The sequence below is a fragment of the Carettochelys insculpta genome, chromosome 1, assembly GCF_033958435.1.
Source record: "Carettochelys insculpta isolate YL-2023 chromosome 1, ASM3395843v1, whole genome shotgun sequence".
Classification (NCBI taxonomy): Eukaryota; Metazoa; Chordata; order Testudines; family Carettochelyidae; genus Carettochelys; species Carettochelys insculpta.
The window spans coordinates 135,866,104-135,893,711 of NC_134137.1; the positions used below are offsets into that span (position 1 = coordinate 135,866,104).

The window sequence follows — 27,608 nt, forward strand, 5'->3', positions numbered from 1 at the left end:
GATGAACCTCCAATTGTACCCCACAAGTCCCAGTAATGCCCAGACTTGTTTCTTCTGGAGCGGTCAAGGTCGTTTTTGTATTGCCTCTATCTTGTTTAGCTGGGGTTTCACTGTGCCCCGGCCCACAATGTAGCCCAAATATCTCACTTCCATTAGCCCTATAGCACATTTTCTCGGGTTTGCCATGAGGCCAGCTTCCCTCAGGGTGTTTAACACTGCCTCTACCTTTTTCAGGTGTATGTCTCAGTCTGGGCTGTGTATAACATCATTGAGATAAGCTGCAGCATAGGTGCGGTGTGATCGTAATAACGTATCCATTACCCGTTGGAATGTTGCAGGGGCTCCATGTAACCCAAATGGGAGGACAGTGTACTGGTATAGGCCTTCTGGGGTGGAAAAGTCCATCTTTTCCCTGGCTTCCCTGGCCAGGGGAATCTGCCAGTATCCCTTGGTCAGGTTAAGGGTAGACAGGAAGCGGGCCTTTCCCAACCGATCTATCAGTTCATCAGTACGGCGCAAGAGGTATGCATCAAATTTGGGCACTTCATTTAGTTTTCTGAAATCATTACAAAACCGTAGGCTACCACCTGGTTTAGGTACTAAGACAATCAGGCTGGACCTCTAGCTATGAGACTCCTCAATAACACCCAGTTCCAGCATCCTCTGCACCTCCCTTTGGACCTCCTCTTGTTTCACCTCTGGGAGTCTGTAAGGCTTCACATGCACCCTTACCCCTGGGTCAGGGACAATGTGGTGTTCCACCTCTGTGGTTCATCCAAGGTTTGCTGAAAACACATCTGCGTGTCATTTCAACATGTTGAGGACCTCCCTCTGTTGGTCAGTGTTTAGCTCTGAGGAGATTCCCACTTGTCTCTCCTGGTCTTCCTCTGGTGCCAACATGCTCGGGAAGCCGGCTGCTCTTCCCGGTCTCACCAAGGTTTTAATAAGTTAATATGGTAGACCTGCTCAGTCTTCTGATGACCTGGTTGTTGTACGTTATAGTTTACCTCCCCTACGGCCTTAATTACTTCATAGGGACCCTGCCACTGGGCGAGGAGCTTGGTCTCAGCTGTTGGGACCAATACCATCACCCAGTCCCCCACCTTGAACCTCCGGACAGCCACCTGTATAGTATGCCTGCTGGGTTTCCTGGGCCTGTTCCAGGTGTTCCCAGACGATAGGTGTAACCTTGGCAATCCAGTCCTTCATCTGAAGGATGTGCTCAATGATATTGCACCCATGGTTCGGCTGCTTCTCCCAGGTCTCTTTGGCAAGGCCTAGGATACTTCGGGGGTTCCGCCCATACAATAGCTCGAATGGAGAAAACCCTGTGGAGGCCTGATGTACCTCCTAGATGGAGAACATTAGGTATGGGAGCAGGGTGTCCCAGTCTCTCGCATCCCGGCTCACCACCTTGTGAATCATGCTTTTGAGGGAGGAACTGAACCATTTCACGAGGCCATCTGTCTGTGGATGATATACCGACATCTTCAGGGCCTAGATGTGGAGCAATGCGCACAAATCTTTCATCAGTTTGGAGACAAAAGATGTACCTTGGTCCGTTAATGTCTCCTGGGGGATTCCAACTCTGGCAAAGATCTGTACTAGTTCCCTCATAATGGACTTTGAGTGAGCGTTCCACCGGTGGACCACCTCTGGGTATCGGGTGGTGTAGTCCAGGACTACCAAGATGTATCAGTGTCCTCAGGCTGACCTCTCCAGTGGGCTGACTAGATCCATGGCTATCCGATCAAAGGGGACCTTAATAATAGGTAGGGGCACCAACAGGGCTCTCTGATGCAGTTGCGGTCCATGCAGCTGGTACTCAGGGCAGGAGGTGCAGAAAGGCCGGACTTCTATGTATCCCCCAGGACAAAAGCACCTCCACAAGATTGGCTTGAGGGTCTTCTCAACCCCAACATGACCCCCAAACAGATGGCTACGGGCTAAGTCCATCACTGCCCTCCAATGTCTTTTGGGCACCAGAAGTTGCTCCACCGGCTGGTCCTGTATTTGCCCTACATGGTATACTAGGTCCCCCCGATTATATAGTATGGTCCCTGACCTTTGGATCTTCCGTCCACAGGTACCCCATTCACCTCCACTATCTGGAGGCCACTCAGCTATATGCAGCTACTCAGCAGGAAGCCCTGTGGCCTATTCCTGTGCAAAGTTTGGGAGGGAAGAATCTGTATGCTCAAGCTCAGGGGAAGCTCCCTCTTCTTCTGCCTCCAGACTAGGACCGGGGGGACTGGATGGAGGCCCCGGAGCTCACCCGGCACTTGGGACTCGTCACCCTACACTCTCCCCAGCGTATACTTGAGGAGCTGAAGGCCGCCTTGCCGCCTACTGCTTACATCTACCTCAGTCGGGTCCTGCAAGAGGGTGCGCCCTGCCCCCTCTTACTCCTAGCCCTCCAGACCTCTCTGTGGGCCCCCAACTTCGTGACCATGCCCGCCCCCTCTCCCCCTCACCACCCGAGCCAGCTGCACACCTTACAGCCGGTCCCCTTCCAAACCGCACCCAGACATCTTCTGTACGCGCTCATGCTTCACACGCTCCACTTCCCCACCCTCAAGTCCCTCCCCGACCATAAGTGGCAGGACCTCTTACCATCGTCGGAAGGAGGGGAGCCCCAGTGGGCCAGCATTTACTCCACCTTGGATCCACGGCCCACCGGGGACATCAGCTGGAGGATCCTCCATGGAGTGGTGAGCACAGGCATGTACTTGGCGCGGTTCACCCCTATCCGAGACACCTGCACCTTCTGTGGCATGAGGGAGAGTGTTGCCAGGCTTCAGCCCCTCTTCTGGCTCCTCCAGAACCTCCTCTTGAAGTTCTGGCTGCACTTTTCCCCACACCTCCTCATCCTGTCACACCCCATCCGCTGCCCCACAAAGTCATGGGACCTCCTCGTCAGCCTCCTCCTGGCCACGGCCAAAGTAGCCATTTACAAGACCAGGGAGAGGAGGCTGGCAGAGGGGGAGACCTGCGACTGTGGGGCCTACTTCAGTTCCTCTCTCCAATCACGAATCTGAGCAAAGTTCCTCTGGGCAGCATCCACCTACTCCCTCTACACCTTTGAGGAGCAATGGGCACTGTCCGGGGTTCTCTGCTCGGTGTCCCCCTCCGGCTCCCTCATTTTGAATCTTTGACCCTCACTCCCACCCCTGTTTTCTCATCCTTTGTCCCCCAGACTCATTTGGGACCGTTCTTTTAGCAAGCCCCCCCCTCAATGTGAGAGAGGCCTTTTAGTTGTGGGCAGGCTGTGTCCGCCCACTCCCTCGGCCTCCAATAGGTTTTCCTTCTTGTTCTTGTTTTTACCCCTTCCCAGCCTTACCTTGTCACACCTGATACACAAAGCTAATTTGTATTTGTTAGTTTAGGACCTGTTTAAAGGAAAATAAAGTGGTACTGTGGTTAAAAGATCATATAGATCTGTGTAAATTCCTTAGGTCAGTTTCACAGCCAAGATGGTGAGCTTTTGATTTGCAGGAAGTCCTCCCAGTATCAGTTTAACCAACCCTTGAATAGATTTTGCTCAGATTTTTCCAAAAGACTTTGCAAGTACAGTCCAAGGTACCTGGAGGTCTCAGTCTTGCAGCTTGATCTTTCCCTGACAAAGTTTAAGCAGGTGTGAGATGAAAAGGATAAGGTACTAGAGTTCTTTTATAGTATGGTATGACACAGTGGCCGTGTCTACACGTGCCCCAAACTTTGAAATGGCCACGCAAATGGCCATTTCGAAGTTTACTAATGAAGTGCTGAAATGCATATTTAGCGCTTCGTTAGCATGAGGGTGGCCGCGGCGCTTCGAAATTGATGCGGCTTGCCGCCGCACGTCTCAGCCCGTCTCATCCAGACGGGGCTCCTTTTTGAAAGGACTCCGGCTACTTTGAAGTCCCCTTATTTCTATGAGCTCATGGGAATAAGGGGACTTCGAAGCAGGCAGGGTCCTTTCAAAGAGGAGCCCCGTCTGGACGAGACGTGCGGCGGCAAGGTGCGTCAATTTCGAAGTGCTGTGGCCGCCCGCATGCTAATGAAGCGCTGAATATGCATTTCAGCACTTCATTAGTAGACTTCGAAATGGCCATTTGCATGGCCATTTCGAAGTTTGGGGCATGTGTAGACGTAGCCAGTATGGCATAGTATAGTACAGTATGGTACAGTATAGTATGGTATGACCTATGACACAGCAGTATTCTATTATTAACAGAATATTTGTTTCATTGTGCAATTGATAGTTTATTTTTAATCACTTGACAGCCCTAGTAACAACCATACAGCAAAATCCCATGACTTCATACACACTAAGGATACATAAATATTATTATATATATACAATATTTGGAGAGAACAATGGGTTTCAGCAGCTCATGATCTTTCACATGATGCCTTTCCTCCCATGCTTTGTATAAAATATCACCATCACATATGCATGAGGAATATGGGGTATGGGGATGCTATTTTCAGGTACAGTGTGCCGCAACCATATTCCATTTAGGTAAGCAGGCACAAATATACTCTTTGTAAAGCTTAAATCAACAGATGAAATCTGGTGTGTCATGAATATCTACACCTAGAATGAAGAAGAGTAGTTAGTCTAATTATTCTGTATTTGTACAGCATCTAGCACAGTGTCATTGGCAAGGCGGCATTCTTGGCCGGTTGCTAAGCACTGCAGTAATAAATGCATGTATTATTGTAAAAAATAATAATGTTAATAATTGCATTGTTTTTAGGTACAAGTACCACACTTCACGTTTGAGAATTATCATGTGAAAAACATGTATACCTTACGAATCAGAGCAAAGGGACATGGTTGCCAGATAAGTAAAAACTGGGGAGAATGGAGCGAGCCCATTGAGTTTGGTAAGGACGTTGAGTATTCCTTTGATGTAATTTTCCACTTGTTGTTTTCTGAGGGGCTCTTTATAATCTTCTGGGTGCCATGGCCGATCTATGCTTCTGTTTCTGGATTGAAAAATTCTATCTGCTCCTCTGGCTTTTACTCAGCAAGGATATTAGACTGAAAGGTAGTTCAGATTGCTTGGGAAATCCTACCATAATGTCACCGTTTGGTTCCAGCCATCTAAGCAGTGATTTGACATTGTCATTTTTACTGTGCTAAAAATGCATAACCTTTGTAACTATCTTTCTTTAAGGTAACCCAGATGATGCAGTTCTCATGGATACAATTATTTTACTTCTCATAGCCCTTGGAACAATCCTATTGGCACTGTCTGTATTTTTTCTCTGCAAGAGGTAAAACTTTTTGTGAAATATGCATATACCAGCTCTCCACAACAACTTTAAGTGTCTATACTTTGCCTTAATGTGTGAGGGTGGGGTTGTTTGTTTGTTTTTGTTTTTCAGGAATTGGAATATACTGAGTGGAACAGGTACCACCACTTTTTTATTAAAGTTGCCCAATACTTCCTATCCTAAGAACCCTGTTTTCAATTATTTATACATTTGCAAAGCTATTTAAATAGAAGTTTTCATGCTGGGAGTCTGTATCAGGGTGAATTAACTGTCTTTCTTTTCTTCTCTTTAACGTCAGCTGAAACTGTCCAATCATTTCAGAGAACTGGGATAGGAAAAATATGCTAATTTATGCATTGTAAAAAAAAATTCCAGTGACTTCTGTCTTTAATAGCTCTAATGCTGAGGTGTCCATGCTTTGGGACATGAATTTGAAATTTGACAGACTAGTATATTTTGTGCTGGGGATATATATTTTGATGTGAAAATTGAAAAAAATAAATCTGACCAAATTGTAAGCCTTAGAATAATTGAGGTTTGTGTTCTGCACATGCTCAGTAGGGTCTTGTCAGACCTTAGCTAACATTTTTAAGATTTCACCATCACCTGCATTCGTGAACCTCCCACAGCTCCTGCTGCTGACTCACGGTCATGACTGGGGTTCATCCTTTAAATGGCTGCTCCGGGCTGAGATGAATGTAACACCAGAAAAGAGATCAGGGATCCTGTCTCCCGTTGTCCTGCTAGCATCTTTCTTTCTTTCTTTGTTTAAAACTAGGCAATTATACACAGAAATACACTAAATCACATTAATCTAACAAAGGGTGTGTCTACACTTGCATTCTTCTTTTGAAAGAGATATGCAAACGAGGAACTCAAAAATGCAAATGAGGTACATATTTGTGTATCTGACACCTCATTTGCATATTCCTATTTTGAAATATCTTCTTTCAAAAGGGCCGTTTCTACACAGACCACGTTCTCCGAAAGTGGCATGGTAATACACGGCCTGAAATATGTTAATAAGGCACGGATGCAAATTCCCCATGCCTCATTAGCATACGGTCATGTGATTTGGAGTCCAGAAGACCGTTCTTCCGGATGCCAAAATGCCGTTTAGAAGCACGGCCCCGGGGGAGCTTCCGGAAGGAAGTCCTTCTTCTGGATGCCCCTTCTTCCCTTATTTTGAAATAGCTTCTTTTGAAAGGAAAAAAACCAGTGTAGACACTGCTCTTTCGAAAGTAAACCCAATCTTCCAAAGAATCCTTCTTCCTTTTTTTAATGGGGTTTACTTCCGAAAAAGCAGTGTCTACACTGGTTTTCTTCTTTTGAAAGAAGCTAGTTTGAAATATGAATATGCAAATGCGATGCCACGTATGCAAATTTATACTTCATTTGCATTTTTATTTGCCTTATTTGCATACCTCTTTCGAAAGAGGAATGCAAGTGTAGACACAGCCTCAGTGCACAGAATGGGGAGCATTCAACAGTTTTCAGTATTCTGTTTAATCCTCAATATTCAGCCTGTGACAGAATTGATGTTTTACTTCATAGGCTTTTGGAAAGTCATTCACTACTCAACCCCAGGCAGGTTCATCCTGTGAATTGAATAAAGCAGAAGTTCTGCAAAATAATATTAGATTATGTAATTAAAGATTATAGTGTAATGAATGGAACACAAGAGGGAAGAATTAGGTTTGCCCAGACAACTTTCATTCTGGCATTTCCAAATCTTGGCATGTTTGATTTGCTATCTATGTAATGTTCTCCTAACATAGTTTTTGGTGCTGTTACATACAAAGATTGCCTTTTCTAAAGTTTTGTGTCCCCAACAGTTTGCCGTCTTATTGATATAAGTCAAAACTGGAGTAGAGAAATCAATAACATATTTTTAACTACATTTGCCTATAGTTTAACTCCTGTCAGATACTGGTTGTACTGTTCTTTAACCAGTCAGGGGCAAACAGTAGTCATCGACATTCTAAACAATTAATTGATGTTACTCCACTGCTTCTTTTCACATTGGAAAAAGAAAATAAGAAATACCTCAAACATGTAATAGAATAGAAAAAAATTATTCATTTCCTGTCCCCATCCTGTACCCAAAGGTGCTGCAATTTCAAAAAAGTGCTTTCTGCAATTCCACAGCCAAAAAACAAGTTTGATGAACCTCAAGAATCTGATATAAATATAAAGGTACATTTTTCATATGTAAAATGTCTTAATCATAAGGATCTATGAGACTGGAAGGCCTGACACAAAAAGTCAAGGCTTTCATGTCAATTTACAAACATTAAGGGTACGTCTACACTTCCATTCCTCTTTCGAAAGAGGTATGCAAATGAGGTAAATTGAAAATGCAAATAGGGTGTAAATTTGCATATTTGGTGTCTCATTTGCATATTCTAATTTCAAAAGAGCTTCTTTTGAAAGAAGAAAGCCAGTGTAGCTGCTGCTCTTTCAAAAGTAAACCCATCTTTGAAAGAATCCTTCTTCTCTTTATTTTATGGGAAGAAGGAATCTTTCGAAGATGGGTTTTACTTTTGAAAGAGCAGCACCTACACTGGCTTTCTTCTTTTGAAAGAAGCTCTTTTGAAATTAGAATATGCAATTGAGGTGTCAAATATGCATATTTGCACCTCATTTGCATTTTCAGAATGCTTCATTTGCATACCTCTTTCGAAAGAGGAATGTTAATGTAGATGCACCCGGAGAGGATTTCAGCTTGTGCAGCATTTCATGCTGTTAACATGTTGCTTCAGCCTGACCAATGTCAAGTGAGTAGGGCCAAAACATAAAGATCATTCTTTGCTAGCACTATTGTGTTGCTTCATTATCAGTTTTAATATGCTTAAGTAAAGACTTCAACAATCCCATTCACATTGTTGGAAAAAAATGGGAAGCCCCAGAAGTGGATGGTACAGATGAGCTTCTTTGTTGAAGCTAGTCATTCTACCTCAGACTCTATATATGTCCAAGTGAGCCCAGAATTAGGTAGACTCTTTTATCTAAATTAGTATGTAACTATACTTATCCACTACCTCTAAACCAGAGGTGGGGAACCTTTTTTTCTATTGGGAGCCACTGATCCAGAGAAAAATTAGTTCAAGGCCACATGTAAATGAGAAGAAAAAAGCCTGACCCTCATAGATGTGTCCCCCAGCTGGAGCTAGCCAATTCTGTGGGACCCTGTTTGGGGTTTCAGTGCATGGGAGGGAGCTGCCTGGGGGCAGGTTGGGGTGGGGATGTTGGGTCTGGGGAGGAAGAAGATTGAATGAGTGGGCTTGGAGTGTAGGCTCTGGGCGGGAGGAAAGTGCAGGTGTGAGCTGTGGCAAGAATGGGGTGAAGCTGTGGGCTGGAGGTGAGAGGTCTGGGAGGGTGCAGGAGCAGGTCTGGAAGAGGGTGGAGGAGTGGGTATGTGGATATGAGCAAGAGGAAGGATACAGAAGGGGTTTGGGGTGCGGGATCAGGAAGGGAGGGGCAGCAGATGGGAGCAGGGGCACCTGTATTGTGCAGCTTGGGAGGGCGTGCACATCACTCTGCTCAGTACAGCTGGCACCACTCCCTGCCCTTCCCATTGGCCACACGATTTGACCAATGGGAGCAATGCAATGGTGCCTGCATGGAGCAGGTCCCTGTAGTACACAGAGGTGCTCCCCTCTGCTTGGCAGAACCCACAGGCCAGACTGGGACAGCAAGACTTAGGCCTTCCTCCCCATCCCCCAATACACACACACACACCGCACGTAGCACAATCCAGCAGGCACTGGGCTGCAACCATGGTGCCCCTAGCATCACTGGAGCATCAGCGCCAGTTCCCAGTGCTGCGGGTAAGTGGTGGGAGCCACAAGCCTTACAGGCCAGGTCCAGGCAAGCCACAGGACTAATGTGACTCTGGGGTCATAAGCTCTGCCACCACTCTACACCCTTATTTAGTCATCTAAACGCCCATACAATGAACAGTAATAGCCATGTGATAAATCTTATTCCTGGCCCTGTTTACTGTTGACAGCCGAAGCATGCAATTTTTACAGCAAAAACTCCGTGAATCTGCTGTTTAGGGGGGGAAAGAGGAGCTATGACACTGAATACATTCTTAAAGTGAATGGGAGAGGGAGAAAGAAGTTAACGCCATTCTAGCCACAAGGGTATTCATCGGAAGTTACGTTATTGGTGCAGCTGTGGCTTACCTTCCCCAGGCCTGCAGGAAGGGAGGGAAGAAGTATGAAAACACATCTATCAATCAGTAGGGATAGTCTGCCCCTGCCATCCCCCTATTGCCATAGAATTACTGCCCAAATCTTTATTTAACCCCTACAGTCATGTCTACATGAGAAGCCTCTGTCAACACAAGTGATTGTCAGAAGGGATTTGCCAGAAAAACTTCTATCGACAGATCACATCTAAATATAAAAGCCGATTGAAAGAGCAATCTGCTCTGTCAACAGCCAGACTGCCCAGCCCTATCTTGACGGAACGGCTGACTGGAAGCTCTGCAAACAGTGTTGTCCAGTGAGCTGGAAGCCCTGTCTTTCGACAAAAGGGCCCTGGAGCATCTACACGGCCATTTTGTCGACAGAGTGCTGTTGAGAGAGGCGTTATACCTGAACAGGGAGAGGGGTAACACTGCCAACAGACATGCTAGGTTTTTTCAACAAACTGTCAAAGTACATTTGACATGTAGACACTCTGCATTTTTTTTTCTGGCAAAAGTCCAGTTTTGCTGGGAAAAGCTACTCATGTAGACATGGCCTACTTGCCCCAACACACATTAGCTGCAATTTTGCCTGACTAAAATCTTTAAGAATCGATTTGTTCCACTCTCTATCTCCTTTATCTATTTGGGCTGAAGGGCATGATAGTAGTGGTGCACCCAGTGTCGTTTTACTCAGAAGAAGTAGAATTCTAAAGAGAAATTAAAGGGAAGGGAAAACTATAAAATACCCTTTTCCATTAAATGAATAAAAAGGATATCTCAAGTGGCAAATCTCTAGTCAATTGTATGTATGAAACTAATGGAGATATTGTTTACCTTCCATAGGAGAACTGGATGGCTCTCCCACCAACAAAATATGAAACCGAAGAAATAACGATTGTTGAAGAAATTGCTTAACTTACCATAAGCAAATTGCAGCAGTCGGATTCCCCAACTTAAACAGCTACAAATCCTCATGGCAATTTGTATGTTTTGCACACTCCGCCCCTTTTTCTTGTTTGCAAATATTTCCTAACACTTCAGTTTTCTATAATTTTGTGAAATTTGGTTAGATGATTTTCCACATTGCATATCTGCATGAAAGCATGTTAATACAATTTTAGGGAAATAAGTTATTTTCTCCACACAAAAAAAAACAAAACGCAACCACTTACAATTTTTTTGATTGAGAATCCCTTGCACTTTTTTGCATTAGAACTGGTGGATATTCATTAGGAAGTTGCTGGGAGAGAAGGGCTGTGTAGATTATCCACCTTTATTTATATCAACCCAAATTTGACCAAGTCATTAAGAGCTGAAAAATCATAAATTACACATGCTAACTAGAAACTTTCTAAAGAGTCTGGCAGCCAAACTTGTCTAGGTCTTTGTGCCAGGCTGTCTCTAAATTTTGTTGAATCTTTCAGCACAGTGTCTCCAAGATACAGCTTTTTCTATCAATGATCACAGCTAAAACTCTTGTCCTGGGCCTCCTGATCTTACAAAATACTATTTTTGCACCATTTCTTTCTCTGGCCAACCTTTTGAGGGCAAGGACTCTTTTAATGATCCAATGGTGTATATAATGATTGGCGGCATTCAGGATGGAAGCATAGGAATGTACCTGCCTTCCTGGAAAAACATCAGAAAGAGTTTAAAAGTATAGAGAAATTCACCTTCTCTAATCTGCGTAACAAAGATGGTTTACGGTATCATAATGCTTTATCTTGCATAAAACAGTAGTTAGTTTTCTATTTTTAAGGCTTTTGATAAGATCTAATTAATGATAATTTACTTAAAAACCCAACATTGGCTCCACTATTATTTCTATTGAAGAGTCTCAAAATTGGGGGCAGAGACTGAATCACCCAGTAGCAAGCGAGGAACGAAGGTCAACCAAAGTTCAGTAAGCCCAACTCAAACCACTCCTAATACATGCAAAGAGGTGTCATTCAGCCCAACCCATTCTGAAAATACGTAGCTGGATGGATGAAGGAAAGAGTAAATACAGAAAAGCTGAGTGGCAGGATGGCTGCCACCCATTCAGAGAGCATGCAGTCTTTAAATGTCAACCAATCAGAGAAGGTGAGAAACTGAATATAAGGAGACAACCAGCCAGTTTCCAGCATGAGTGTAAGAAGGAGAGAGAAGAGGACTATGGAGAAGAAAGAGACTATTGAGAAGAGCAACAGCAGCAACAACTATCACTGCAGAAGGGCATTGGAGGTGACAGAGCAGAAGGACCAGGATGAGTCAGAGGGAATTGGAAGCCTGAGTATGTCTGCCTTCTCTACAGAGTGTCTGTGGGTGTGCTCATAAATAAAGTTGGAGGCTTGTGGCTTCACCCATTCCTCAACTGCGTGCCCAGCACTCACAAAATGTTAGAGTTTAGTAAATGTCTGTGTAGAAAACTACTGTAACTTTTGCTCTCATGCATATTTGTAGAATTTCTGTATATTCCATCATGGATATTGTAATATTGTTAGAGTTCTACAGATATGTATGAAAGTTCTCTATGTAGCATGTATAATAACCATACCTAACACATCTACTTTTGTTGTAGAGTATTATTTGCATTGTTTAATGGGCTATAATGATACAGTGTCTAATGTATGTACATTGAGGGTCCATGCATAGGCAAATAGGTCAGAGCATGTGAATATTACAGCATTGTAACAGCTATACAACAAATATATTGTTAAGCTACTTTGACTGCATGATTTCTGACAATAATACTATGGTTCTTTATTTTCTATATATACGGTATTTTTTACTTTTGCTCTGTCAAAATATCCTGTAATTGATTTCTTCGGCAGCAAAAAAACTCTTTTTTTCTGATGAGAAACTGATTGCCAGTCCTTACACAGAAGCCTGTATCTGTCTCTTCCCAGTGGTTAGCTCGATTAGGCTGCTTTGGGGAGTCCTCTGTAGGTTGGAGATAACCCTGCTAATATCCTGGCAATTCCACAGGGCAGACTATCACCTTACACCCATTAAGACCAACTACATGGGGGATCTGCAAGCTAAAGGCTAACACTGCTTTGGTCCAAGTTGTTGGGTGAACACTACCTCCACTTCCAGTCTCTCAGAATGCTGCCACAAAGATCGTTTTCTTCCATCCCACTCCTTTTACACTGCTGTTCACTCTTTCAGATGGGCTTTGGGGGAGATGGAGATAAGCGCTGAGACCAGCTGAGGAAATGCATTCTTAGTGCAGGGGATGATGGGTGAAGATGAAAAATGCCTGTAACCACTAGACAAAACATGTCTCTAGAGACTGGACTAGATTCTTGATTCTCACTTTTCTTTTTTTCTGTCTAGAAAATATTTATGAAATTCACTAGCAAAGTGTCTTATTTCACCTATTTCTTACCTGCGGCAGATCTTGTTTTGTTTTGAAACCTAAGAAATGTCATAGAAATAATTTAGCAGAGAAGGCACGGCCCAGATGACGCACAAAAACAGAAGGAGAGGAACCAGTTTTTTAAGGAAGTGTTATGGAACTTCTAGCCCCTCGTTCTCTGCTGTGAATTACCTGTATCACTTTTCAGTGGTTCTGTACCATATTTAGCAACACAGTTTAATCTGTGATTAGGCAATGTGCGATCATATTATTTAAACAATAAATGAGACATCACAAACTTGCTTTATTATGACAACAACCATTTCTGTTCAAAGGAATCCAAATATAGTTCTCAAAGGCTGCATGTATACTACTCCTCCATTGTGGAAGGGGCATGTAAATGAAGATGATGGAAAATGCTAATGAGGCACTGATATGTCTATTCAGCACCTCATTTGCATAATGGCAGCCACTCGCTGTGTCAACAGTCCTGTTTTCAAAATACAAACAAGCCATGTAGACAGGGTTCCTTCAAAAGGAAGTTTCGCTTTCAAAAGCACTCTCCCTGAAAAAAATTAGGAAGAAGGGTGTGTTCAAAAGTGGGGTTTCCTTTTGAAGGAGCCCCGTCTACACAGCTAGTTTGCATTTTGAAAGCAGCACTTTCAATGTGGGGAGTGGCTGCCATTATGCAAATGAGGCACCTGAATATTCATATCAGCACCTCATTAGTATTTTCGAACTGCTGCATTTACATGCCCCTTCCAAAAGGGAGGAGTAGCGTAGATGCAGCCAGTCTTTATAACTGAAACTCTCAAAAAAAACATCTAATGGCCCTGGCAGATATCAGCTGTACACACTGAGTAACAGAAAGTGCAAGAACTATGGATTTGACTTCTATGGTCCAGACTTCCATAGTCTGGCAACATCAGTGGCACAACATCCCTACGTCAGAGTGCTCAGATTTTCAATGTTCCATTTTTTCTATGAAATTTCTTAGGTTTCAAAATAAAAACCCAAACTGGAAATAAACTAACGAATCCAGTTGTCTAGTCACAGAGAGAAAGCTGTGCTAGTCTATATACTATCAAAACAAAGAAGCAGTCGCTTAGTTGACTGCTTTTTTTGTTTTGAAATTCAGTTGTGTGGAACTGCATTGACCCTTCATGTGAATTATCAGCAAGACTAGGAACTTTAAATCCAGAACACCAGTTTCTACTACTTAAAATATAATGGATTAACTGATAGTAGTAGCGGCTGGTTATTTTCTGTAGCTGGGTCTGCACAGAAGCTCTCTTTCGAAAGGCTAAGAATTGAATGACAGTAACTGAAATCCCACCTTTCAAAAGCATGCAACTACACACCAAAAGCAGCTAGAAGGTGCGATGCGCCCTTTGAAATGACTGCTCCGTTCTTTTGGAGGGGAGCATCCACTTGGCTGCATGTGCTCTTTTGGAAGAACGGAGCCAGAAACACTGTGGATGGCGCCATATGACTGCCAAGCCCTTCCGGGGCCCACAGCCAGCTGCTTCCTTAAAGGGCCACTCCCAAACACCCCCCGCCCTGCACAAGCTGAGGCCTGCAGAGCTACCCAAAGCCAGGCAGAGCCCGGCATGCAGCACAATGGAGGACGAGCAGCTGCTCCTGGCTTTAAATGCTGACATTGTGGACACTGTGCTACAGGTGCTGTGCACAGTCATCATGGCCGCTCCACTCCTTCTCGGGAGACCGAGTGACTCCACCCGCCCCCCTGCACCAGGACATGGAGCACCCTCCAGCCTGGATCCAACCTCTGGGTGCCCTGGTGCCTCTGGAACCACCCCAGCAGCTTGGACTGGTGGGAACAGCTGGTGCTGGAGCAATGGGATGATGCCAGATGGCTGAAGAACTTCTGCATGAGCAGAGAGACCTTCCAGGAGCTCTGCCACTGTCTTGCCCTTGCCCTGAGGCACCAGGACACCACCATGCAACCCGCACTCCACCTCAAGAAGTGGGTCGCTATTGCTATATGGAAACTGGCCAGCCCAGATGCTTACTGCTCAATGGGGCATCAGTTCAGGGTGGGCAAGGCCACCATTGGAGTTGTCCTCATGGAGGTAAACCAGGCCTGGCTCACACCCCGACCAGGGGAGAGGGTCCTGGGTACAGGGACCCTCAGTAGCAGGGGGTCAGGTGTGAATGGGGTTGCAGGGGCTGCTGCCTGGTAGGAGTCAGGGTACAGGCGCTGCTGGCTGGGAGGTGTGCAGGGGCTGGGAACTCCATCCTGTGCAGGTCACCTGCACAATAAAAGTGATGCTCATCCGCCAAGTTGTCCACTTCAGGGACCTGGACATTGCTGTTGGGGGATTCGCAGCACTCGGATTCCCCAGCTGCTTCGGCACCCTAGTTGGGATGCACGTTCCCATCCACATCCCACCACACAGAGCTAGCCACTATATTAACTGCAAGGGCTACCACTCTGCTGTCCTCCAGGCCCTGGTGGATCACAAAGGATGGTTCATGGATGTGTATGTGGGCTGGGCAGGCCAAACACATGGCACCCAGACGTTCCGGAATTCTGGCCTGTATCAGCATATGGAGCCCAGGATGTACACCCCCTAGTAGGAGCTCCCAGCTGGGGACGCCACCATGACATTGTGCATGGTGGTGGATGCTGCTTACCACCTATTGCCGAGGCTCATGCGACGCTATATCAACCAGTTCAAATCCATCCAAGAGCCCTTCAAAACCCACCTCAAAGAGGCCTGCAATGTCCTGGAGCAGGCCTCTGGGCACCAGCAGTGGTGATGGTAGTGACTCCTCTCGTGCCTGGAGGTCAGAGTGTGGAACATCCTGCAGGGGGTGAGCACCGGCTGCACACTCCACAACATTGTGGAGGGTAAGGGGGACACGTTCATCCAGGAGTAGGCATTCAAGTCCAGGCCCGGGTATGAGCAGCCAGCCACTGCTGCCAGTTGCCAGGCCAGCCAGGATGGGGTCCACTTAAGGGAGGCCGGCCAAGAAAGCTTCGCTTTTGAACCGCACTGACCCCCACCCCCACCCACAGCCACCCCTCACCACATGCACCACCATCTCACCCACACATCCACTGAGAACACGAGAGATGAGATCTTTGAGAAATAAAACCTTTACTGTTAAATCTCAAATGAGTGAACCTTACAAACAAGAACTATTTACAATCGGGGTGGGGGGCGGGGGGGCAAACCATGTACGTTAGGGGGTGGAGAGAGACCTGAACCAGGAGGGTCACAGGGCAGGGGTTTCAGGCCAACAGCCCTGTTGGCCCTGGGATCCCCTCCCTCCCCAGGCTTGGGGTCTGCAGTAGGGCTAGGGTGGGGTGGGAAGCACTGGCAGGTAGGGCGATGGGGGGCCTTCATCTGCGGTTCTGTGGGGGGCTCTATGGGAGGATCAGTTGAGGCTTCAGCAGGGGATGTGGTGTGTGCCTCAGCAGGGTGTGGTGGGGGGAGCAGCACGGTGGGCCAGAAGGCAAGCCACATTGGCCATGTGCCCCTGGAGGGTCCCATGTATGCCCTCCAGGTAGGACAGTAGGTGGTCCCAGGTCTCCCTCTGCAAGGCAAGGTCAGCCCCTTCCAGACAGAGAGGTCACTCCACCACTGCAGCCTGGCAGAGGCTGATGGTGTCCTCACCCAAATGCCACTGCAGTCTCTGGCTGCAGACCTGGCGTGGTGGCTCTGATGGAGGTGCCTGGCCCACCTCTGCTGCCTCCGGGAGGCTCTTTTGGACCACAGATGGCACAGGACTCTGCTGGCCGTCAAATGGTGTAGCTGAAAGGAGAGAAGGATGGCGTTGCAGTCCCTAATCAGGAACTTCAGGGCCGTGCCTGTGGGGACAACACCCACCCCCCAGGGACGATGCCCTCCATGTTGGACAACACGGGCATGGCACCCAGCAGGTATCAGGGATGCTCAGGAGTTCCCTGACCAAGTGGGATTGTCCCCAGATGCAGTCCAGCCCCACCTACCTCCTGCTGCACATGTGGCACAGAGAGCTGTCCACAGAGCTGAGTGCTGGCTGTCACCAGAGGACGTCATGGCATACCGGGGACCATGGGCAGCCGAGATGTGTCTGGGCCTGGACCACTAGGCCTAAGGTGTGGCCCGCTGGCAGCTGTGTCACCCCCTGCCCTGCTAGCTGGGGTGCGTGCCCCACTGTGGACTTACCAGAGGGTCTCTCAATGAACTCCAGCAACACCTGGCTCCCGGTCGCCTGGCTGAACAACTGGGAGAATATGTCAGCCACAAGGTCCCCCTCCTCACTCGACCACTCCAGGGTGATATCCAGCCCTCGACTCTGGCTCCTTGGTCCCAGCTTCTCCTGGGCTTCTTCCTTGGACTGGTCTGCAGCCATGTCCAGGACAGCCATGGCCAGCTGTCCCGGGGCCTCAGGATGGAGTGGAACTCCCAGTAGTAGGGACAGGTGGAGGAACCTGCCCCTGAGAGCCAGACCTCATCCCAGGCCCGGTTGGTGCTCTTTTACTTTGCTCTGGACTTGGTCCAGGGTGCACTCAGGGTGTCCCCGGGTCCTAAGGTCATGGGTGAGGCAGGCAAAGGCCACATCATTGCAGCACTTCACCCCCATCTCCCTCAACACCTCCTCCTCCTTCTGAAATCCCAGGAGGTGTCTTATTTCTGGCAGTCCAGGAGGGAGCCTTTTTTTGACTTTTTGCCCTGCTGCTTCTGGGAGTTGCATGAGGGCTCTGAGGGGTGCCCTGGGGCTCCTGCAGTGGGTGGCTGTTAGTGATGTTCTGGGGGTGGCTGTTAGGGCGTGCTAAAAGCAGCTTGTGCCTTTGTTGCTAACACGATCTCAGCTTCCTGCCACGGGGTTTCTGGATCCATGCAGCTACAAGAGCAGCTGGACTCAGGGATCATACAGCCCTGCTGCTGCTGGCAAGGGCATCTCCATGTTCTAGTTGGCCAGTGCCATGGTAGACTCCTCTTTCAAAAGAGCAAATAATGGAGAGGTTAAATGTACCTTCTTTCAGAAGAGAATTTCGAAAGGGGGTGCTTTTCCTAATACGGAATCAGGGTCTGGATTTCAAAGTCTGAGCTACATTCCTCTGATTTCATTTCAAAAGGACATATTGTATGTATTGATGCTCACTGCGTTCTTTCAAAAGAGGGTCTGTATTTTTTAAATTAAGTGTGGGTGCAGACACAGCTTATGTGAAACAGCCACAGAAGTGAAATAAGACACTTTGCCAGTGAATTTCATAAATATTTGCTTGACACCTAGGCTACATCTACACTACAGCTCCCTTTCGAAAGGACGGCCTTTCGAAACAGAGCATCCACACAGGCAAATGTGGTCTGAAGGTTCAACCCACCCTTCTGAATGGCCCCTGCTGCACTTTCAAAAGAGAGTTCCCACACCTCCCATGGCACTTTTTTGAAAGTACAGTGGCAGGAAGTGCCATGGGCAGGGTCGTATGGCAGATGAGCTGTTCCGGGGCCGCTGCCTGCCATCCCTTTAAAGGACCGCCCCCACCCCAAGCCTTGGCCTGCACACACTGAGGGCCAACTACCTGTCCCCAGGTACGCAGACCGACAGAGGGCAGAGGAGGCACCCTGGGCCCCCATGAACCCCAAGCAGCTCCCCCGCCTAGAGGCTGTTGCCAGCACACTGGCCACAGTTCTGGCCGCTATGCACCAGCGGCTGCAGGTGGCCACCCTTTATAGCCACCCTCACAGAGGCTATCCTCAGGGAACGACATCCCCACACATTCCCCCAGGGTCTCCCACCACTTGTGGGGAAACCCCATAAGCAGTGACTGGTGGGACTGGCTGGTGCTGGAGGACTGGGGCGATGACCGGTGGCTACAGAATTTCAGGATGACCAAGGGGACATTCCTGGAGCTGTGCCACTGGCTCATCCCAGCTCTCCAGAACTGTGACACCCACCTGAGGCCAGTGCTTCCACTCCAGAAAAGGGTGGCCATCGCCCTGGCCACCTTGGACAGTCACCGATCCATCAGCCACCAATTCAGGGTGGGCAGGGCCGCCGTCGGGGCCATCCTCAATGAGGTGAGCCATGCCTATGTTACACCCCCACTGCATGTGAGGTCGGGGGCACCTTGACAAGGGGCACCACTGGGGACTGGGGCGGGGCGGCCTACCCTGGAGACAGGAATAGGGGTGTGGATGGGGGCCCCAGAGAGGCCTGCCCTGCGGGGGCCAGGGTGGGAAGAGGCACAGGGACGGTAGGCACACTGCACCTCACCCCACACGCATGAGCACATCCCCCACACACACACTGCAGGATGTCCAGGCAATCAACAGGGTCCTCCTGTGGTAGCTGATCTGCACTGGGGACCTGGACAATGCCAACCAGGGGTTCGACAACTTGGGCTTCCTGAAGTGCCTCCGGGCCCTGGACGGTACACACATCACCATCTGGGCCCTGGAGCACATCCACAGAGCCTATGTAAACCACAAGGGCTACCACTCTGTGGTCCTGCAGGTGCTCATCAATGCCAACAGTCACTTCTAGGACATCTGCTTGGGCTGGTCCAGCCACACCCATGATGCCAGGGTATTCTGGAACTCGGGGCTGGGCCATCACATGACCGAGGGGACCTTCATCCCCCGGCAGAAACTCCCTGTCGGGGACACCACAATGCCACTCTGCATCGTGACAGATGCAGCCTACCCCCTTGCAGGCCTGGCTGATGAGGCCATATATGCAGCCTAGCCATATATGCAGGGACCTATGCAGCCTAGCCAGGATGTTTTTAATGAGCGGCTGAAGTGGGCCTGCAATACAGTTAAGAGAGCATTCGGCTGCTTGAAGGGGTGCTTCAGATGCCTCCTCACCAGGCTGGAGGTAGGCCTGTGCAGTGTCCCAGTGGTGGTCAGGGCCTGCTACACGCTGCACAACTCGGTGGAGGCAAAGCATGAGCCATTCATGCAGGGGTGGGAGTAGCTTGCGAGGGGGCGGCGGCTGGGGCCAGGCAGCCCACAATGTCCTGGATCAGGACGTCAAGATTCACCACAACCCGGTCCCAGGCCTGCTGCTCCATGGCAAGCCACTCCCGCAGCACGCTGGTAAGGTCCCGCAGGGCTGCAGTGTAGGCAGCATCCCCCGCCTCCTCCTCCTCACCCTGGTGGCACAAGCAGATGGCCCAGTGGCAGCCCCACACAGTCCCTGCTCAGGGTCTGAGCCACTTCTCCTCACCTTCGGTTGTGGGGCTGGTCTGGCTGCTGGCTGCAGGACCTGTCGAGACAGAAGGGGAAAGGGGAATGAGCCATCAGTTCCAGATACAGGATCCTGTGTTCCCACCCACCCACCCCACCTTGGGGGCCCTGTGATGCCCATGTCCCAGGGTTCCCCACTTCGGTGCCAAGGGCGCGGGCTCCCCCCACTGCCTCCCCCAGTTCCTCCACAGCTGACTGGTCGGTGGTGCTGTCCTGGCTGCGAGGTGCTGAGTGCCACGCATCAGCCTCCTGAGGCCCAGGGAGTGTTGCCATCTGGGGTCCACATGCACCAGAGCTGGTGGCCATGTGGGAGGTCTGCAACCACCCTGGGCAGGACCCATCACCCCTTCCCAGGCCCTGGGGCAGCTGGCATGAATGCCACCTACCTGTGGGTCCCTCAGAGAAGTCAGGCAAGGCACAAGCGGATGGGACCTGGCTGGATGGCTCAGATGGGATGTTGATGATGAGGGCCCCCTCGCTTGATCCTTCATCATTGCTGGTGGGGTCGGTACTGGCTGCAGGTCCCAGGCGCTCCTCGCCCTCAATCAACATCTCCAGCTTGGAGTCGGCCTTAGCTGTGTCCAGCATGATGACCGGGGTCCCTTTGGCCCCAGGCAGTGGTGGAGATCCTTATAGCAGGAGCAGCTTAAGGGAGCTTCCTCCGACCACCTGGCTGCATCCTGGGCCTTGCAATAGCCCTGCCAGAGCTCATTCACCTTCAGTTGGACCTGATCCGGAGTGTGGGTGGAGTGGTCCTGGCCAATCAGCCTCTTTGACAGCTTCTCAAACGCCATGACATTGCATTACCAGACTCCTGTTTGGTGGAGGACCTCCTCATCCTCCAGTAGGGAGAAGAGGTCCTGGAGCTAGGCCTCTATTCAGGAGGGGGCCTGGTGCTTCAGGGTCTGGATCACCTCCTGGGAGGACTCCCTGCTGTCCTTGAGGGACCTCTAAGGTGGGTGGGGGTCTGGGTGGCTGGCCATGGGACCAGGGAGGACAACGGGCTGGCTGAGGTGTCGTTGCAGGGAGTGAGCTGGACAGCAGCGTGGGCTCCCTGCTGCCTGCACAGTCTCAGCTTCCTGCCTGTGTCATGTGGAAGCCTGTGTCTTTAAATGCAGCTGGATGCTGGGGCCATAGAGCTCCTCTTATGCTGAGACCAGAGCCGCCACCTGCCAGCTGATCATCACCATGAAGGACTCCCTCTTTCGAAATAGCTGTTTGCAGAGTGTCTGTGCTGGCTTTCTTTCAAAATACTCTCGAAGTGGGCTGCTCTTCCCACCGTGGGAACAGAGGAACCAGCTTCAATGGAACTCCCCAGTTCTTTTGATGTTACTTTCGAAAGACCACGGGGTGTGTGTAGATGCTCCGCGGGTTATTCCAAAAGAAGGCCATCTTCCGACCTCATTTTCAAATGTACTTGCTAGTGTAGATGCAGCCCTAAATAATGAGATTCAAGCATCTTTCATTCTAGTCCAGGCTCTGGAGGAACGTTTTGTCTAGTGGTTACAGTTGCGATGGACCCGCCTGCCAAATCTCTATGGAAACTGGTTTATGAACATAAATATGTGTAACTCAGAAATGCTTTGGACAAAATGTGGCTTGTGACCTATAATTTTTAATGTTATAATCTGCTGGAACTGTAAATGCTATTTGTGTGAATGGATAATTTTTGTAGTTAAAGTTTTGTCCGCACATCTGTGTTCCAAATGTTTGTTTCTGTGAAGACCTCAACAGGAGGTGTGGCTACCCTGCTGCGAGGGGATAGCAGCACTTAGCCAAGAAAAGGGACTTTAATGAAAGTCAATACACACCTGCTGTCTATATTCAAACAAAAACCAAGCAGTCCTGTAACACCTTGAAGACTAACAGTGTTATTTGTTAGGCATTATTTTATTAGGTATTAGGTTTTATTTGTTAGCTTTTGTGGGTAAGACCCACTTCATCTGTCCAGAATCAGATTAAATGGGTCTTAACCAGGAAAACTCATTACCTAATAAATAGAATTGTTAGTCTTTAAGGTGCTACAGGACTGCTTGTTTTTGTAAAGCTACAGACTAAGGGTACGTCTACACTAGCATTGTCTGTCTACAGAATTTACTGTCAGAAGAGATGTTCTGACAAAATTTCTGTCAAGAGATCATGTCTACACTTAAAAGCAGATCGATCTTTTGTTTCGCTCTGTTGCCAAAAGGACCCCCTGGAGTGTCTACGCAGCTTTTTTGTTGACAGTTTCTGTCAGCAACACACATTTCATGTGTAGACACTCCACGAGTTTTGTCTACAAAAACCCAATTTTGTGTACAGAACTGTAGTGTAAATGTACCTTGAGAGTACATTCAAACCAGTGAATAGGCAATGGTTGATTGCCTAAAAAGGAGAGGAATGAGTGATTTCAGTCATGTGACGGTCTCCATCTTGGAGAACACTTTTACACAAAAAGAACAATGGAATTCCTTCTACAGAGGAAAGGTATAAAGAGGGCCCTGGGAATCTTCCATATTTTGTCTTCAGCCTGCCCCAGAAATTGCTTGACACACCCTAGAAAGACAGAGAACTTTACTGGAAACACCAATCAGAATGAAATCTTTTCTGATCTGAAGATTTCTCCAGATATAAAGGCAGTTTAGGTCATGGAGTTTAGGGTCATGCGTAACTAGCGTTTAGGTGAACAGAATTAGCTATGCATTTTCTCTTTTGTTTGATTTGGTAACACATTTTGATCTGCTTGGTTTCTTAGAACATCTTAAATCCTACTCTTCTGCTCAGTAAAAACTCTTTTGTTTATCATCAAGACCAATATCAAATGTTATTACTCAGGAAGGGTAATGTGCATATCTCCCCTTCTTTGATAAAGGGGGCTTATCTAATGAGCCTTGCCTCTGCAAATCTTTTACACAGAAAGACAGATGTATTTGGGGTTTTGATCGCTTCTGGGAGTTGATTTCCTGGGTGTTGTGCCCTAGAACTGCACCCACCCAGAGCTGTGGTTATAGTGTCTGCATTGTTCTGCAGGAGGGGCAGGGGCAGTAACCCCAACCCTCTGCCTTGGCTGTGGGAGACCAGAGGATCTGGCTCACCAGGACAGGGTGGTGGGGGACCCCAGAGAGCAAGAAGGAGGGTGACAGTGGCATGATCAGCTCACTGAGGAACATCCCAAGGGATCTTCTCTGACTGTACCTCATCACAACAGGCACTTTCCATTTTCTCCCATCCATCCACGCTCTCAGAATACACTTCTGCAGCTGGTCTCAGCTCTTATCCCCATCTCTCCAAAGCCCATCACATTTCAACCCCTAACCAAGAGCTCTGCTGTGGTCTTCCCCTTCCTGGGCTGTCTCTGTCCTCTCTGCATTTCAGGCAGGAGGCTGGTGATTCCTCGTGGGTGTCACCAGACAGAGCACAGGAGAGTATCTGTGCTCGCAGTTCCCGTGTCCTGTGACCACAGTGCATTCTGGCTGCCAGAAAGAAATGTAAAGGAAAAGCCTGATGTAAATGGAGATGCTCTGTAATAACGTATAAATAAATTTAAAAATCTTATTAGCACTAATGAAATCAAGTTCAAGTTGCATGGGTTTAAAAGGAAGGCACTGGACATATTGGATCAAGCTTGAGTTTTGAAAATTTATAAATATTGGTTATAAAGCTCACAAGAAAATATCAGGTGAGTAACCAATATTGTCTGAGATTGAGGTGTGAGTGGTTTTAAGGGACACAGAATAACCGTTGTCAAGTACATCATCCACAGAGTGTATAATGTCAGTGTCAGTAGAGATGAGGTAGACATATATCTGAGTATCCCTTGTTGGTTGTCTTGTTCACGCATCCTTGTATTGTTGGTGTTCTGTGATGTGTTCTGTGTAAATGTTGCTGGACCAGCCAATGACATTGAACACCACAAACTGCCTCACAATCTGGGCATAGCACCAACTGATTCCACACACCATGAGCACCAGATCATTGTGGGAGTCCCATACACCCAGGCTCCCAGATCAAGGTGTGGATCTGGATATCATAATCCTGGGCTCACAGTGTCAGCCAACAGGGTGTATATTGCCACCTTCCAAGATCAGGCCCAGTGGAAGGACAGGGATTGACCTAGTTCAGTGGTTCTCAAACGTCATTGCATCATGACCCTTTTCTGACAACAAGGCTACTTCTACACTAACCCAAAACTTTGAAATAGCCATGCAAATGGCCATTTCGAAGATTACTAATGAAGCACTGAAATACATCTTCACTGCCTCATTGGCATGCGGGTGGCCATGGCACTTCGAAATTGCCACGGCTCGCTGCCGCGCGGCTTGTCCCAAATGGGTCCTTTTCTAAAGGACCCTGAGAACGTCGAAATTTCGACTTTGGTGGGGTCCTTTCAAAAAGGAGCCCCGTCTGGACGAGCCATGCAGCAGCGAGCCACAGCAATTTCGAAGTGCCAGGGCTGCCCAAATGCTAATGAGGCGCTGAATATGTATTTCAGTGCTTCATTAGTAATCTTCAAAATGGCCATTTCGAAGTTTTGGGCTAGTGTAGACATGGCCCAAAAGTTACTACACCACCCCAGGAAGGGAACCAAAGACTGAGTCCAACCAAGTCCAAAGCTAAAGCCCCACAGCTTCTCTGGGTGTGTGTGTGTGTGTGTGTGTGTGTGTGTGCGCACGTGCGCGCGCCCCTGAGCAGTAATGTTTGGGTTTCATCCCTGCTGGTAGACTTCAGACTCGTTGGGGCCAGGGCTCACATGAGTCTTGGTAACCCAATAAAAACGGGTCGCATCCACAGTCTAAGAACCCCTAACTAGTTACTGGGCTTAAGCCAAGAGATTGTCAATGACCAGAAGCTATACATGATACACAGAGATCGCTCATACATATCCATAGAACTCTGACATAATGACACAATACTTGTGATGGCACTTCCAGAGATTCTACAAATAGTTGTGAGAGAGTGAAAATTACAAGAGTAGAGTACACAGCTATTTACTGAACTCTAATATTCTGTGAGTGCTGGCCCAGCAGTCGAGGAAACAGTTTGAGATGGAACACTCAAAGCACAAGCATCCAACTTTATTTACAAGAACATCCACTCAGACTCTAGGGCTACATCTACACTACAGAGATCGATTGATAGAAGTTACTGCCGGAAGAGCTCTTCTGACAAAACTTCTGTTGACAGACCACGTCCACACACAAAAGCGGATTGCTCTGTCGATCTGCTCTGTCAAGAGAGTGCCCGGACTGCCTGGCCACTCTCTCGACAGAACAGCCAACTGGAAGCACAGCAGAGAGGGCTCCCCAGTGAACCGGAAACCCTGTTTGTCAACCAGGGGCCCCTTGGAGCATCCATGTGGGTTTTTTATTGCCAGATTCTGTCAAGAAAGGTGTTCTGCCTCATGGGAGAGAGGCAGACGCCTGTCGACAAAAGCGCTAAGTTCTGTTAACAGTATGTCTACAGAGTGCAGCTTTAGTGTGGAGGTGCCATGAGTTTTGTCAACAAAACTCTGTGGTGTAGATGTAGCTTATGTAAACAGAGAAGGCAGACTTGTACTCAGGCTTCCGATTCCCTCGGACTCGTCCTGGTCCTTCTGCTCTGTCACCTCCAATGCCCTTCTGCAGTGAGAGTTGTTGTTGCTGTTGCTCTTCTCAATAGTCTACTTCTTTTCCATAGTCCTCTTGTCTCTCCCTCCCTCTCCCTTTCACTCTCACTCTGGAGACTGGCCAGTTGTCTCCTTAGATTCAGTTTCTGGCCTTCTCTGATTGGTTGACATTTAAAGTCTGAATGTTCTCTGTGATTGGGTAGCAACCATCCAAACAACCAGCCAACCCTATTTACTATCCCCATCACTCTTCCCTCTAGGTATTTTTAGAGTGGGTTGGGCTAAACTACCCCTCCCTGAGGGATCAGGAGTGGTTTGAGTTGGGTTTACTGGCCCTCTTTTCTTGCCTGCTACCAGTAGATTCAGCCTCTACCCTTCATTTGCATATTCTTCAGTAGTCAATAACAACAGAGGTCGCATTGGATTTTTGATTCAGTCATTAATGATAACATCTAAAGCTTTAAATCTAAAACTAACCACAGTTTAATGCAAGACAAAGTATTATGAACTGTCACCATCTTTGTTAAGATGATTAGTGAAGGTGAATTTTTCTACAGTTTAATCCCACGCTGAGTTTTTTTCTCTAGGGCAGATACATTCCTGTGCTTTCAGCCTGAGTGCTGCCCAGTGCTTTTTTTTTGTGCTGGTACTGGGTACCAGCACCTCAACAGCCCCAGCCATGATATTGGCTGGGGGTGGGGAGTTGAGGAGCCAGCTGCGTACTGGCACCTCTTTTTTTTTTTTTTTTATTTAAGAAAAAGAGGCACTGGTGCTGCCAATCAATATAGATGTCATTGGAATGTTAAAAATATCCTTGCCCTCAAAAGGTTGGCCAGGGAAAAAGTTGGCCTAATTATAGTATTTTGTATGATCAGGAGGGCCTGGTTAAGAGTTTTAGCTCTGAAAATAGATTAAAAAATGGTATCTTGGAGACATTATGCAGAAAAATCCAACAAAATTTAGATATAGCCTGGGATGAAGACCTAGACAAGTTTGGCTGCCAGACTCTGTAGAAAGTTTCTACTTAGAATGTGTGACCTACGATTTTTCGGCTATTAATGACTTGGCCAAAATTTGAGTTGATATTCACAAAGATGGATAAGCTACACTGTTCTCTTCCAGCAACCCCCTACTGAATATCCACCGGTTCCCAATTAATAAAGTGCTAGAGATTCTCAATAAAAAAGTTGTAAGAGGTTTTTTATTTTTTATGGGTAAAATAACTTACTATTTCCCTAAAATTGTTTTAACACATTAATAAAACCTTTTTGACACATTCTAAGAATATCCACCCATGCTGACACGGAAAAAACAGGCACCATGGAAAAATACTTTTGTCCAAATTTGACAAAGTTATAGGAAAGGGCAAACAGGGTTGTACAAGTGTTAGGAAGCATTTGCAGGCAAGAGAAAGGGGTGAATGTGCAAACTATGAAAAATTGCCATGAGGATTTGTAGTTCTTCAAGTTGAGGAATCCAAGTGTTGCATTTTGCTTTTGGTAAGTTATGAAATTTCTTCAACAGTCGTTATTTCTTCAGTTTCACATTTTGTTGGTGGTAGAGCCATCAACTCCTTGTATTGAAAGGAGAAAAATATCTTCATTAGTTTCCTACAAAACATTGACTAGAGATTTACCACTTGAGACTCTTATTTATTCATGTAATGGTGAAGGGTATTTATTAATTTTTCTTTACCTTTAATTTTTCCTTAGAATTTGACCTCTTGCAAGGAAAAAGAAACAGCAGGATAACACCAGTATTCTCATGCCCTTCAGCCCAAATATAGATAAAAGCGATGAAGCACGGAACACTTTGATTCTTAAAGATTATACTCAGGCAAAATTCCAACTAATACGCCCTGGGGCATGTAAGGCTTATATAAAGATCTGAGCAGAAGTTCCATGGTAATAGGGGGACAGCAGGGGCAGAGTGTCCCTAATGACTGATAGATGTGCTTTGATTTCTTTACGCCTTTCCTGCAGGGCTAGGAAAGATAAGCCACAGCTGCAC

General features: G+C 47.4%; 2 protein-coding genes across 8 annotated transcripts in view; one reads left to right on the top strand and one right to left on the bottom strand.

The window, feature by feature from the left end:
- Positions 1–12,259, top strand: part of LOC142006824 (granulocyte-macrophage colony-stimulating factor receptor subunit alpha-like) — a 36,116-nt gene extending 23,857 nt beyond the window's left edge. For 2 of the 3 annotated variants that reach the window (XM_074983312.1, XM_074983313.1), the window contains 4 exons: positions 4,743–4,872; positions 5,166–5,265; positions 7,374–7,461; positions 10,307–12,259. In XM_074983312.1, coding sequence (XP_074839413.1) covers positions 4,743–4,872; positions 5,166–5,265; positions 7,374–7,461; positions 10,307–10,378 — 390 coding nt within the window. In that variant the 3' untranslated portion in view covers positions 10,379–12,259. The remainder of the gene's footprint in view (positions 1–4,742; positions 4,873–5,165; positions 5,266–7,373; positions 7,462–10,306) is intronic. The other variant, XM_074983314.1, reaches the window with a different exon arrangement.
- A 14,527-nt stretch (positions 12,260–26,786) lies between these two features.
- LOC142012332 (granulocyte-macrophage colony-stimulating factor receptor subunit alpha-like) overlaps positions 26,787–27,608 on the bottom strand; it is a 40,686-nt gene continuing 39,864 nt past the window's right edge. For all 5 annotated transcript variants that reach the window (XM_074992297.1, XM_074992296.1, XM_074992306.1 and 2 more), the window contains one exon: positions 26,787–27,171. In XM_074992297.1, the coding sequence (XP_074848398.1) occupies positions 27,103–27,171 (69 nt within the window). In that variant the 3' untranslated portion in view covers positions 26,787–27,102. The remainder of the gene's footprint in view (positions 27,172–27,608) is intronic.